Source organism: Pyrgilauda ruficollis, unplaced genomic scaffold (genome assembly GCF_017590135.1).
Source record: "Pyrgilauda ruficollis isolate IOZ18807 unplaced genomic scaffold, ASM1759013v1 scaffold36, whole genome shotgun sequence".
NCBI classification, from domain to species: Eukaryota; Metazoa; Chordata; class Aves; order Passeriformes; family Passeridae; genus Pyrgilauda; species Pyrgilauda ruficollis.
In genome coordinates, this window is record NW_024525045.1 from 6,778,814 (window position 1) to 6,793,565 (window position 14,752).

At 42.7% G+C, this 14,752-nt stretch overlaps 1 protein-coding gene across 1 annotated transcript in view; it reads left to right on the forward strand.

Moving 5' to 3' along the window:
• The first annotated feature begins 277 nt into the window (after positions 1–277).
• Positions 278–14,752, forward strand: part of SLC25A36 (solute carrier family 25 member 36) — a 29,021-nt gene continuing 14,546 nt past the window's right edge. Inside the window, exons 1-3 of the mRNA XM_041475630.1 lie at positions 278–450; positions 9,868–10,038; positions 13,619–13,696. Of these exons, the coding sequence (XP_041331564.1) occupies positions 410–450; positions 9,868–10,038; positions 13,619–13,696 (290 nt within the window). The 5' untranslated portion in view covers positions 278–409. The remainder of the gene's footprint in view (positions 451–9,867; positions 10,039–13,618; positions 13,697–14,752) is intronic.

Here is a 14,752-nt window from a genome sequence, read left to right on the forward strand (position 1 = left end):
GCTCCCCTCAGCCCTTCGCTCGACCTTATGAGGCACCGCGGGCATGACGTCAGATGCCGCAGCCAACCGGCCTCTGTTTAATCGGGGGCGAGGAGGTTCGTTGCATATTCACGAGGCGGGCCCTGTGCCTCGCAGACGTCACGCTGTCGCAGCCAATAGCAGCCTCTGTTTGCGGGGTTCATGCATATTCATAGCTACGCACTTTCGGTACTGCAGCGGCCGCGGCGAGGGGCGGGCCTGGCCTGGCCCCGCTTCCCTCACGGCCCGTGTGCCTGCGGAGCCGCGCCGGCAGCGGGAGGCGGAGCCGGCCCGCCCGTATTTATGCTGAGCCCTGCCAGGAGCGGCGCCGTGAGTGTGGGGCGGAAGCGCCCGGCACCTCCTTCCTCCCGCCCGGGTGCAGGCGACGAGGATGAGCCAAAGAGACACCCTGGTGCATCTCTTTGCTGGCGGGTAGGTGAAGCCCCGGGAGCTGCTCCTGCGCTTTCCCGTTCTCCTCCCTGGGCTACGGGTCTGGCCGCGCTCCTGTGTCTGCCGCCGGCTGGCCTGGGGGTGGCGGCGGCCTGGAACGGCTGCCTGAGGACATCTCGGAAGGGCTGCGGGGGCTGCCCCGCTCCTCTGTGCCCGGGGGGCCGCGGGGAGGAGAGAGCGGGCCGCGCTCTGCTTCCCGCCCCGTGCCCTGAGGCCTTTCCGGGCCGCTGCGCGCGGCCGGGCCCGGCCCCGGGTGTTGCGTTGTGTCACGGGTGGAACGCGGGCCCTCGGGGAGGCGGGGGTGGAGGCTTCCCGTAAAACCAGCCCCTCTCTCTGATCGCAGTTGCCGGGTTTGTCCCTTCTCTGGCGTTTTCGTGGAGAAGCACGCAGGGCCCGCCGTGCGTGGGCTCCCTCCCCGCTGTAGGGAGCGGCTGCCGGGACTCGCTGTCGGCCTCGCGGGCTGGCAGTGCCCGCTGGGCACGCTCTGCCCGGGGGCCGCTGCATCCATGGCACGCCTTTTAACGCTCCGGTGTGTGCTGCCCTTCCCTACGGGCCTGTGGCACACGCAGCTCTCCAGCGACAAAGGCAGAAGAAATGGGAGGGAAGAATGTACTCAGAAATAAAGATGTAGCCTTGGTTAGGTTTGAGGTAACTTTTGTATCTTCGCAGCTATTAAAGAAGTTTCAAAATGTATGTTTTTAGGATTCAAAATGTATGGGCTATATTCCTGAAGCCTGTGGTCCTTCCAGGGGTAGGGTGGGAAGGGCACGCAGCCTAAAAGGGAAAGCTGCGGGTCCTTGATAGTTTGTTTGGGTAGTGAGCGTGACTGTTGAGAAGTGATAGAGGACACTCCTTGCATCCCATGAGAGAGCTTGGAGCTGTGATTTCCCTTTGTGCTCCTCACGGACAAAAATGAACTTGCTGCTTCTGGACTGAGGTGTTTGAGGTGGAAAAATAGTGATTGATTCTGAGCAAGTCTGAGTGACTTGGACACATGTCAGAACTTTTTCTACTTCTGGCACGCTTTGAAGTATTGTACACCTGATCTAGTGCCTGTGGGGGGACTTTTTCATCCCCTTAATTTCTTGCGCCCTGTTTAAGAGGAGAGCAGTTATGCAGCAGGATGGCAAAGATGTAGTAGTGCATATTCTTTCCTGCAGACTTTGCATCCTTGCAAGCATTCAGAAAAGCAATAGCAGGAGATCAAGAAAAAATCAGAAGCTGCTGCAGAGGGTCCAGTAGAGGGCTACAAATATGGTGAGAGATCTGGAGCATCTGTTTTATGAGAACAGACTGGGGGAGCTGGGCCTGTTTTCTGGTCGAGTCTGAGAGGGGTTCTCATTAATGCATGTGAATATCTCAGAGAGGTGCCGGACTTTTCAGTGGTGCCCAGCAACAAGACGATGAGCAAAGACTATAAACTAAAACACAGGAAGTTTCACCTCAACATGAGGAAGAACTTCTTTATATTGAGGGTGGCAGAGCACTGGCACAGGCTGCCCAGGGAGGCTGTGGGCTTTTCTTCTCTGGAGACATTCTGACCCACCTGGACATATTCCTGTGTTACCTGCTCCAGGTGGCCCTACCTCAGCAGGGACATCAGACAGTATGACCTGCAGAGGTCCCTGCCAGCCCTAAGGATTCTGTGAGTGGTGCCTGATTGTAGCCCTTCAGCTTGACAGCTCTGCACAGGGGAGATTACTGAGCAGAATTGTGCATTATGTGAGAAACAGGTTTGTAAACCTCAAACTTGAGAGCAGATGAGGATTGCTCAGCTCAGTTTGCACATTCCTATTTATTGCAGAGTAGTCTGGTCCATGGGTAGCGCTGGCCAGCTGGGTCAGGGGTTATGCTGTGAGGAAAAGGGTGAGTGTGAGCCACATGTTTCCTGTAACCTTAGTTCAGCCAAGCTAACACTGTGTATTTGGTCACATTTGGCAGTAGAAGAGTTTTTTGGGGTCATCTCATGACTTTGCAAGCATGGTGCACTGCAGATCACCTGAGTGATCTTTAGTCTTCAGTGAAACTTAGAGGAAGGAAGCTTTGTAGCTTTGTTTGCCTTTAAGTTGCACCAGAGCCTCTGTGGAAACAACATGATTATCTCTATCTGCTGATGCCTTTTTTTTTTTTTTTCCTCAGACGTTCAAGTTCATTCTTCAGTTCCTGCTTTCTGTAATGAAACTTTGACAGATGACATTGCTGGTTTAGTAACATAAGTGGGACTATCCTGGGATTTCTCTGTAGCTGCCTAGGCTGTATGGGCTTTTTGTGTATCTTCTCTTTTTGTCCCACTTAGTCAAACAGCAACTGTTGTTACTATAGACATTATGTAGGTAGTAAAAACCCAGGTGCTACTTATTCAAGGATGCAGTTGAACATTCTTCATTCTTAAATTAAAAAGCTGTGCGATTGAAATGTAGGATGTAGATGAACATTTTTAGTTCAAGTAGTAAGTTATGGCTGTGTTTTAAAAAGTAATAGGAAACCTTAATGTTTTCCTTTATAGAAAATATTAATATGTTTTGAATGTACTGCCTTGCAACCATACAGTGAAAACTCATGTGTTAGCTACAAAAATAGTGTTCAGGTTTTCCTGATTTATTCTTAATTTCCAAAAAGCTTATGACAGTAATTGTGTATCATAGAAGCTTCCATCAGAGCAATGAACTTGTGTGAGTGTTGTTTCCTCAGCAAAAGGAGGGGCTTGGGTTAGGAGGTAGACAGCTGCTTTTCTGACTTCACGCTTGGATAGTCTCAGGTTTGCTTCTTTGCTCTTGGTGCTTCTTGCAGTATTTTGGCTGTTTTCTAATTTAATGTGTGAGGAAGTATAAGGGAGGAGCTTCTTTATCTTGATTATAGAAGTGTCTCAAATTGGTCTGTAGTTGTAATCATACTCTGCCTGACAGAGGTTCTTAGCAAATCCCTACGGTGGCTAAAACAGTTAAGATGTAGATGATGTATTTACCATAAGTGTTTGAATTCTCAACAAGATCAGACTCTGCTGAAATGTATGAAGGAAAGGTAAGAGACCCTTGGGTTTTTCTGATTTCAGCAGATTGTTAATAATGTGTAGCAGGTATTGGGATGATGGGGGCTTTTTTACACCCTTTCAGGAAAGAGCCCCTTGAGCCGTAACTGAGTTGCCAAGCATTCAGCTCCTCTCTGCCCTAAAACACATTAGTGGCATAACCCTGGATGCATTTCAGAGCAAGTGAGGAGGTTGGTGCCTTTCTGCCCAAACTTGAGGTTGTCTTTATATTCAGATACACTTTTGTGTAAAATAAGACAGTGTTTGTTTAAAGCTTGGGGTTTGCTCCATGGGGTTACTAAATTGCATGAAAATTGCTGTCAGTACTTGAGAAACTGTGCCATTGGTATTTTTCTCATGTTTCTTTCTCGATGCTTTGAGCTGTTTTCACTTAATACAAATTTTATTGTAAATATTGATTTACCCCATCTCTTAATAAGAGCTACACTGTTCATGCTGATGTTTGTTTTGGATAATGGAACCCAGTGATGCTTGATCCCCTGCTGGTGTTTTTCCTGTTTTCACTTGTAAGTTTCTATGTGGCAACACATCGGGGGATTTTATTTTTACACTGTTCATTACACACCACAAGTTTGGTTAGTATTTGTAGTTTATGGATGTGAGTTTAACTTGCACTAAGTTTCAGCAAAGAAACATAATTGGTGAGTAGAGTGATTAAGGGTTTGTGGCTGCTAGTACTCTAGTTGAACAGTAGAAAAACCCGGAAATTCAGGATTAACAAATGCTGTTTCTGAAAGCTGTACTTGCTAAAGCCCTTCTATACTCTCTGAAGACTGATAATATAAATGTAATATCCAAAGCTGCAGCTTTGTTGATGTGAAAGCTACTCTGGTTGCAAGGCATCTGCATGAAACTGCTGAGAGACTTGGGACCTGAATTTGCAGTAACTGATGAAGAGAGAAAAAGTTCTGTTCTCTTTGTAGGTGGCTTGGGTACTTTTTTTTTTTTGACAGAATTTTGAGCTCAGTTTACGTGCTGTTTCATTTGACAGCCAGTGTTTGCATGGAACTTTCATTTTTGTACAGGAAAGATAAGTAGCTGGTAAAATACATGAATTAATGTAGACCCAAGATAACAGGGTCAAGCTTTATCTTTAAGTCTTTGAGGCTATGGTTACAAACCTACTGTGAAAGGTGAATCTGAAACTAGCACTAGGCAGCCATGGCTTTTGTTTTCATAAAATACATTATTATCTCAAGGAAGTAAAAAAATGTGTACTGACAGTGTGAGTTGGAAGTCAGGCTACACTGGCGTTTGGAATATCAGTCTGCTTTAGAGCATTTCTAGACAGTCCAGTGGCTGAGTTTGAGACCCTCATGCATGCTGGGGGTACTTGCAGGGCTGGAGGGTACCAGTAGAAGACACTTAGCTGCTCTGGACAAGGGCAGTGACTCCTTAGCAGGTACCTTAACCTTGCAATAAAAAAACTTTCTTGTGTAGCCATGTCTGGAAGGAGAACCTGGGATCTGAGTGCCAAACAGGTTTAGATTTTTGAAGCATGTGTGTCTTTTTTTACTTGGAGTGTCACACAAATAATGCAGATGTGTCTGAGGAAAATGGTTGTCAGAGCTGTACCTGTTGAAAGTTAGCAGAATTTAAAGCCCAATAGTTCCAGATTTGTTTCTGTTAAACCAGTGAGATGATGGTCTTCTAAATCTCCAGCTGGGATCAAATTAAATATGTTGTGGGGTTTCTTCTGTTGTATTTTTTTTTTTTCTTTTCAGTATATGCTTTCTGGAGAAGAAATGTTCTCCATTGCCATCTTCCTAGATTCTTCTGTCCAAAAGTTGTCAAGTAGACAACTGTTCTTAGTTTTATTGTTTTTCTTTTAGATTTGCTGTGATCCTGCAGATGATAACAACATCTTGTGATGTCCATGTGTCTTGTTCCACTGAATGTGACTTTTCTTAAATTGTACAAGAAGGCTCAAGTTGAAGTTTTAATTCTCTAGCTTGACTGTATTACTAGTGGGGTTTTAGTCTTTCTTTTTTAACCTATGTATTTATTTTTGTGATTCTACCTACTGATTTCTGCTTTTCTCCCTTTCAAATTACTTGGGGCCTACAGGTGGATTCTCATATCCTTTTATGATCAAGGTATTTTTGCTGAAAGTCAGCTTTGCAAATTTTTTTTTTACACTCACATGGTAAAGGTGAAGAAGAATTGTAGTAAACATTGATTAGAGGCAAATATCACATTTAGGATAGGTTAGATGAGCAAGTGGTCTTCTGAATAGCATTCACTGGAAATGCAGTAAGCATTCAGACATAGGAGTGTCTCGGGTCTTGCCATTCTTCACTTCCCATTTATACTGTGTCAGCAGGAGTGTGTTTGTTCACCTACTTACTCTAGCAGGTGAAATTCATCTAATCCTGGAGAAAAAGTTACACATTAGTAAATGTTCCTACAGGTCACACTTGTTGGGGCCTGGTGCATGCATTACTGGAGAAACTCAAGCCCAGAGTGGTTTTAGAGAGTAGAAATTTCTGAAGTAATTTACAAAATCCCACCTGCATTGTTGAGAAGAAGTCTCATATTTTTTGAACTGTTAAAAAAATGTTTTTCTGAACTGTTCTAGTTGCTAATTTATGTTAAACCGCAAACTAAAAGTATTCCCCTTAATTTGAACCAGTGAGGAGGGGAGCAGGAAAGGTGGCAGCAATCTGCTGGCAATTTACAGAGCACTTGTTGTAGGGTGGACCTGGTGGCTGGCTGTTAATGACCTGCCAGGACTCGAGCACAAAATTCTAGCTGTCTCTGGTGGTATTCCCAGTAGTGTCTTAAATAAGCAAGGCTGGAAATACACTTCTTAAGTAAAATACACTGTCCTTGATGCTGTAACAAAACAGCTGCTATGCTTCTTAAAAGTTGCTTATTTGTACAGAGTGCATATTTTTAATTGTTTTTCTTCTTTGTTTACCCACAAGTTCTGTTTACTGGGAGTTTTTCGTAAACAGATTTTTGTCGAGCCTTGAGGTGTTTATCTTAAAGGTCAAGTGAAATAGACAAGTCAGGGTAGTTACTGGATTATGCCTTTGTAATTCAAACTCAGTGGATCTTGTGACCATTGAGAAAGTTCTGGTTCCTCAACATATCAAAACATTTCTTTCGCTGCTTCAGTTTCAGATGTTGTCTCTCTTATATGGGGCGTTTTGAGGGCTGGGAAAGTGATGCGTTACTTTGACAGAAGTAGGAATTGGGGATTTTGCCAAGACTCACAGAACCACACAGCACTGTAAACTTCTTCGCTTTCTTCAGCTGTAAGAAGAAATTTGAGATCTTGAAGGTCAGGGACAGAGAAGAAGTTTAATTCAAACTATCAATAGTTAGTGGAAAACATTGAAAATATTTTTGGGTTCACTGAAGACCTCTTAAATTGTTTAAGAAAAGCCTAACGAAGGAAACACAACAGCAAGAAACTGCCAAGTTTCTGGCAGAATGTGGTGCAGGAAAAAGCTCTTAAAGGGAGGCAGGTGCATCTGCTGCTTTAAGATGCATGTGAGCATGGTGCTGGCTGCTGTTGTGTCTGCTGGCTGTCACTGACCAGTGCCTGCTGCAGCCAAAACAGCAAGCACAGAGTAGCTGTGTATGGGATTCCAAGTGACCCCCGTGGCAGGGAGAAATGACGAGGAGGACTCCATTTTATCAGAAGGCTAATTAATTAATTTATTATACTATATTATTCTATATTATATTTCCTCTATATTACATTACATCTAAACTGAATCCAATTACCAATTCCCTTCAGGTAAGCAATCTTCCACAATGCATTCCACTTGTGAACAACATAGGAGCAGTAAATGAGATAAGAATTGTTTTTTCTTTCTCTGAGGTTCAGAGAATGTGAATCCCAGAAATTATCCTTTGGAAGTTGTGCCTTGCTTTTCTCTGTGAAGAGAAATGTGGCTACAGCTGTGTATCAGCCCCCTTCCCCAGTAATCCACTGCTGAGTGAAGGGTGTCTGCCCATCCGCCCTGAATGTCTGATAGAAGTGCTGCAGTCAGGCATTGTGATTTGGGTGTGGTGCAGGGGAGCATGCAGGGCATGATCTCCAGGTCAGTGTTAATCTTCAACTTTAGAAAATGTTTCTAAACATGGTGTAGCGGGGGGGAGAGAGGGTAAGGGCTCCAAACTCCAAGCCCTGTTCAAGAATGCAGATCAAGGTTTTTTTGTCCTCGTTTCTTCCCTACTTCCATAGCATTTATCTCATTAATATAAATCATACCTTGTGCTTTCTCTTGTGATTACTGTTGCTTGAAAACAAGCAACAGTAACCTTGTGTAACCTGTCCAAAATAAATGCAGAAAAGTTTTCAAGAGTAAGTTCGAGAACAGAAATGGAGGAGCTGCAGGAAAGGAAGTAAACTCTAAAGCCAACTTCCTTCATTGCCTGCACAGGCATGTTACCATGGAGTGGGGTCTGACTTGAACTGCAGGAAACAGACAGCTTTCTGTCTGTCTCAGAGCTTTAGAGCTTCAGTAGCTTCAGGTCAAATTGTTTTGGGAGCTGACCAATGTGTGCTTCTCATATGCTGTTCGTGCTTTGAACCTTCACGTTACAGGCTCTTACTGTTTCCAGCCCTGGCTAAAATAAATATTAGCATGTCTACTCTCTTTCTGCAACTCTTAAAATAAGTCTATTTGTAGCTTACTGTTAGAAGCAAGTGAATTGCTCATTCAGAGCAGGCTGCTCTCATGTCTGTGTCAGGCTGGAACTGCATGTGTGCAGCACACGCTGAAAGACTGTCTTTCATCTTCCTGTGATAACACTGTTTTCCAGACTGGCAAAGAAACTCGATATCTTACCTCAATTAAACCTTGAAAGAGAAAAGACCTCAGCCTAATGTTGGAGCTAGGGACCGGCAGGATGCCTTTAGGCTTAGTAATGGGATACCTCCAGGTCACTGGGTTTAAATGGAGTGTTAAGTGAACATCAAACTTCTACTTGGCACCTCTCAGTTCAGTTCATACAAACAGATTAGGTTTGTAGGATGCAGTGCTGTATTTTTGATATTCTCTGTGGTAGAAGAGAGTCATCAGACTACCCTCCTATAAAAATTTATAGGATGTCTTAGCTATTACTCCTAATTTGGACTGAACTCTCCTTCTCATTTTGGAAAGCATTTTAAAATTACTTGAACAGGCTTACAGCTTATTATTTGGGGGTGTTTGAGCTTCTTGTGTTAGAAAAAAAATAGCTGATAACTATCTTGTCAGAATCAAGCCCTTCTAGTTATGTATATGTTATTATATTTATATTTATTGGGGAAGCAAATATGGGCCCTTGGACTTTAGTACAAATCGTATTTATGTGTTAGTGGATTTCAGACTGAGCTGTAGTTAGTATTAATACTTGAACTGAGATCTAGTTTCGCTTCTTTGGGTTGGATTGTTTGTTTGTTTTTTAAAGGAGATAGGTAGTGTCCTGGCCATAGTTTTAAGAAGAGTATTTAGCAATGTTAAGAATACTGATCTCTGGAAAGGTTCAAGAGACTGTCTTGGAGCTCAGAATTTGTGGATTTGCTATTTTTCCCTCCAAGGCTGTAGTTGCAGAGCTAGGACTGTAGATATTAATAACCGAGTTCTGAAGAAGCCCAGGAAGGCTGTGAGCAGAGCTGGGCAGGGCAGAGTGTTCTGGCTGTGCTGTGGTTGAGCAGAAGGGCAGGAACTGCTGTCAGCACAAGTTGTGCATGGCTTGCCTTGGTTTGCTCTCAGGAGTGAGAGCAAACTGAAGGAAAGCCAGCAAGTCTTCACCTGGTCAGCCACCTGAGCTCTTCTGGCTTTGCAGTTTGTACTCTACAGTACTTGGTCTGCCTTGCTGAAGTGGGCAGAGCTAGGGAAGCACTTGGACCATTGCTGCTTTCATGGTACAATGACCAAAATACAGTTGGGCTTTTGAAGATGTTACTAAATTGCAACACCACAGACATGACCAGTTTTTACACATAGTCCTGTGTGCATAGTGCATAAATCTTTTCTGCCCTTAGGGATTTTTGGCACCTTTTTTGTGGTCAGGAGCATATTAAACATTAAAAAAAGGGTAAAATTTATCATAAGAAGTTAAACATTGAAGCTACTGAGCTACTTTCCAGAACTGATTTGAACAGTGTGTACTATGCACCTTCACTACGTTTTGTCTGTTTAAATTTTCACTTCAAGTTGTGGGGCTTGCAGACTGACTTAGCAGCTTGCTTGCCTTCAAGGGTGAATAACTGTCATTGTCACAAATATTTCCACTGGTTCTTCACTTTTTGTAGTGGAACTGTGTTGACTATAATGTCAATTCTATGTGAATGTATCCTTCGGTTTCTTTTTCTCTTAAAAACTTGATTGTCCTGTTTATCTTTGCAGATGTGGAGGTACTGTTGGTGCAATTCTGACATGTCCACTGGAAGTTGTAAAAACACGACTGCAGTCCTCTTCTGTGACTCTCTACATCTCTGAAGTTCATCTCAACACTCTGAATGGTGCTACTGTCAACCGAGTAACCAGAGTTTCTCCTGGACCTCTCCACTGTCTGAAGTGAGTGTACCTGGCGCACTGGGTTCATTTTGGGAAGGGAGGAGATCAAAATCTGTATAAAAAATTCAGACTTATATCTGCCATGATGCTACAAGAGCGTGATTTTCCATATTTTGCCTTTTAACTGTGTTTCCAATTTTTTGAATGTCCTTCATGCTTGAGTTTGTATGTTGAAGTAGCCAGAGCATATATGCCTTGTACAACTCACAGCTCCAGACTGCATCCCCAAAATTCACTAACACTTAAGTGTTTAAGTGTCCCATTTTCATCCTGAAAAAGTGTTAGTGTAAGACTTTTTTAACTGTTTTGTGTCCAAATCATAGAAATTACTGAATATGGAGGCAATTAAAATTAACTCACTTTCTTAGTCTCTTTCAGCTTTCACCACCCACACAGTTTTTGCCTTTGAATATCTTCTGGTGGATGTGTGACTTCTAAAATTCTTTTAGAGCTAGTAAGAAATAGCTAAGGCTGGCTTTTGCAGTGATCTGTGTTGTGTAGTGCCTCACTGAGTAGGGGATACCTCTCCTTGTTTGCAGTGCTTGTGTAGCTCAGGAGCCAGCAGGAAAGTCGTAAGGCTACAGTTAAAAGGCTTGTATGGCCCACAGGACATGGCAATGGACTGTGATAATAAAAATACATGCTTACAGGACATAGTTATTCTTGGTTAAAGTACTAGGGCTGTTTAGTGGGGAAATTAAACTGGGTTCCTTTGTCACTGTCATGCCCCTACTGTCATTAGGTATTTTTTGACTCATAGTTGTCAGATTTTGATTGTGTCATAGCAAATTCCATGCAGTGCTCAAGGCTCACATTACTCAGTCTAAAAGCAGAGCGATTCAGGCAAATTATGTCAGAATTTCAGTGAAATGACTGCTGTAGAATCACTTCTGCATCTTAAGCATCAGTGGAGGTGACTTGAAAGGCATCTCTGTCAGGAAACAAACTCAGAAAAACAGGTGACTCTATTCTCTGGCAACAAAAGCAAAATTCTTTTTTTCTCAAATATCTGTGTTGTATGTCATATTACATTTTCTCATCATTCATGTTGCACAATTTAAACCTGGGGTCTTGCTAATGGAAATCTCACCAGCCTCCCAGTGCAGGCTCTCCATGTGACATAAAGTCAGTTGGGGCTGTATGGAGTACTTTCCTGCTCTTCCAACCATGGATTTGCCCTTAACGGGCAAATAAACAAGTGCAGGCCCTCTGATCTGCTCTTTAATGCAAGAAGTTTGTGTTTTATTTTCAGTGCAGCCTCTGGCACTCCTCCAGTTGGTGTCTGAATGCAAAACAGCATCAGTAACTACCTCCATGATAATCCTGTCTGTTGCAACCTTTCTTTAGCTCTTTGCTGCCCTGTAAAATTCTGGGACTGTAGATCCAAAAGAAGCAACTAGACCTGGTACACTTCATTCCTAAGTTTCAAAGACCCTGAGATTCCTGCTGCTTTGAATACATGTGTACCTATATGAGCATATATACATGTGTAACACATGATGTGGTAGTAGTGTTTTAAGTGGATACAGATCATGTTAATTGGGTTCAGCATGGCAAGGCATAGAAATGCTTTCATGATGACAGACAGGTCCAAATAATTTGTATTTCCAAGGTGTCTGAGTGTGTGTTCAGTATTCCAGTTACTGCTGTGGAGCAAGGCTGCCCATATAGTGAAAGGATAGCTGATTGTTATGGACAAAAAGCTGGGATGTTGGTGGACACATTAAATGTCAGTATTCCTAAATAACAGTGGTAACTGCAGAACCACTGGTTTATATTTGCTTAGTGGAAGCAAAGGTAAACTTTTAGTTTGATTTAGCAGCAGAGCAATGGTGAATCAGCACCATTGAAATCAGGAAGTCAGAATAGGCTTGGAATCTCTTTTAGTGCTATAGATTGCTTTCACTTGTTTGTTCCGATAGTAAATTCCAAACAAAATGGCCATTTATACAAGGCTTTATTGAGTAATTGACTTGTCATTAACCTGCACGGTTCTTTGAGGAAGAAATATATAGAACTATTTGTGTGCATTGGCCAATGCTTCTAAATCAGTAAGCACAAGGTTCTGTTTTGTAGCATCTGGGAATGTAGTTAAGAATTAACTTTAAATCTGGTTCTAAAGTAATTGCTAGAGCAATTTCAGGTAATGGGATGCAGATAGTCTTTGTTTCTGTTCCCATGTCCTACCATACTTTTTAAAATACCAATGTGATTAGCATCTAGATTGTGGGGCAGACTGATTTCACTAGAACTGAATATTCATGCATAGTCTCTTACTGTGCCAGGGTACCTTGGTGCATAGGTCTTCAGCTCTTCCTAAAATCCCCAACTATGTGGGATCCATAATGCAAAACCAAAGGACTAATAATGCCTTATTTGAAGTCTCACCTCGCTGTTTTTACCATGTTTCCTGTAAATTCCACAAATGTGCAAGGTTACACCCTGCTGTCACCCAAGCAATCTTTCCTGATCTGTGTTTATAGTAGACATGGTACAGGAGATGTGAGGACTCTGCTGTGGCTGTGACTCTGCATGGGTTGCACTCCTGTCTCAGTTACTATCAGTGAATTACCTTGCATGGGTAGGTTAAGGATTATCTTCCCTGCAATGAATTAAAAGCCAAAAAACCACTGGCTCCACAGCCCAGCAGCAGTGCCTGGTTAGGAGCACACAGGCAGCAGCTCAGAACTGATAGGAGGGAATCCCTACCAGCCTCTAGAAGGGATCACTTCTCACTTTGAAGTTTTCAGGTTTCTTTTGCTATAGTCAAAATAATCACCATGTCTTAAAGAATAAAGCTAATAATGGGCTTCTAGTTGAATCCTTAAAGGATTTCAGCATTTTATGGGTATGAGAAAGGCAGGATAAATAGAAAAACAGCCTTACAGATACAAACTTCTGCCGTGAAACTTAGTGTCCTGTCAGAGTCTTGTGGAATCACACTGGGGTAGCACATGCAAAGCCGTGTTGAGGTCTCCCTTTGAGAGGAGAAAATAATAAATTGCCAAACGTGTCCCTGGCTGGGTGTCATAGGCAGTAGAGCAACATCTTCCAGGATCGCTCTCAGACAGCAATGACTGAGTGAAACTAGACTTCTAACGTCTCTTTCTTTCCTCTCCTGCCTTTTGCTCCCTGGCCCTCCCACTCAAAAAAGTTCACAAACATTGGGAGCTGAATGGTGGTGAAAGGAATGTAGTGTAGAATGAAGTATTTTTGCCTCCTGAACAATCTACAACTTACATGAATGGAAACATTTCCATGCTTAGTATTTTCTCCCTGATTCAAGGACACTTTCTTTAACTTTCTAACAGACAACTCTGTATGTGTATGTGTTCCTACATACAAGTTAAGTCTGTATTGAGATCTCAAGTCTTATTTCTGCATTTAGTTTATGGTTTTCATGGTATTTTGAGCAATAATGTAATTTCTTATGCTGATTCTAGGAAATTATTAATTTTCTTTGTGGTATGCACTGTATTATTGCCAGTAACTATGAAAGTTTTTCACGAGGTAGTTTTGGTGGTTGGTGCATTCCTGAATTTTGCTCTGAGTGTTACAATATTGTATTCTTGTTTTCTAGGATGATCTTGCAAAATGAGGGCCCTCGTTCTCTGTTCAGAGGGCTGGGTCCTAATTTAGTTGGCGTTGCTCCTTCCAGGTAAATACAAACATGCACAATAAATGAAATACATTAAGGGCTTTAATGTGTATTTGAAATAAGTCTTGCATCTGCAGTTGTAAATACTTAATTAGCAGCAAGTAACCTTTGGTTCCTGGGGTAACTTTCTGCCTGAGGAATTGAGCCATTTATGTACTCTAGAACTCCAGCTCTCAGCATTTCCCATCCTATGTGCTATTGTAATAGTATTTACTGTTGTGTACTATCCCTTAGGCAGGGTTTTTGTCCAGTTAAAACAAAATTAAGTAATTGCACATGTAAACTACAAGGTTGGATAATGGAAAATACAAAGGTAGGCTTAGCTTTCAGTTAATTCATCATGTTCAGGAAGCAATTATGTGATTGTTGCCTTAAAACACTGGGCCTGCCTTCCTGAGTTCTGGTGAAGCACAGCCTGGTGCTCCCTTGCAGGAGGAAGCCTGTTATAAAAAGGGTGAGACACTGGGTAGGAGGAGAGACTCGCCAGCTGTCCCAGGAAAAACAGATCCAGCAGTGGACTGGGCCCCAAAGGGTACTGGGGCAGTGCAGGGCCAAGGATGTAAATCTGATCTACTTGGCACTGGTGTTGCTGTTGTCTGTTGCTCTGCATCAGCACAAATACTCCAGTTCCTCAGCTGGTGCTGGCAGAGAGAGAGCACAGTATGCCAGAGTTTGAGTTTATCCTTACATAGAACTGTCAGCTGAAGTTCAGTCCAAAAATAGGAGAATACATGGGAAGAGTATAAAACAGAGCTGTGTAAAAGTAATATATTGCTTAGGCCTGGATGAGGATACTGGGAGTTGTTTCCTGGCTCTTTTTTTCTTTTTCTTCTCTCTTTAAGAGAAGAGCCTTTATGCAGAGGGAATATATTCCACAAAGGTTTTATTCTTTCCTTGACTTATTCCCTTGCTTTTGTTTATTTGTTTTGTTTGAAGAGAAAACATTCCTATCTCCTGCACACTCAGCTGGAGATTATCTTAACTTTACTGGTTTGAGGTATTTGGATGTTTCTGAAAAGTAACTACTAAACTGAACTTTGGCTCTGATGAGGTAAT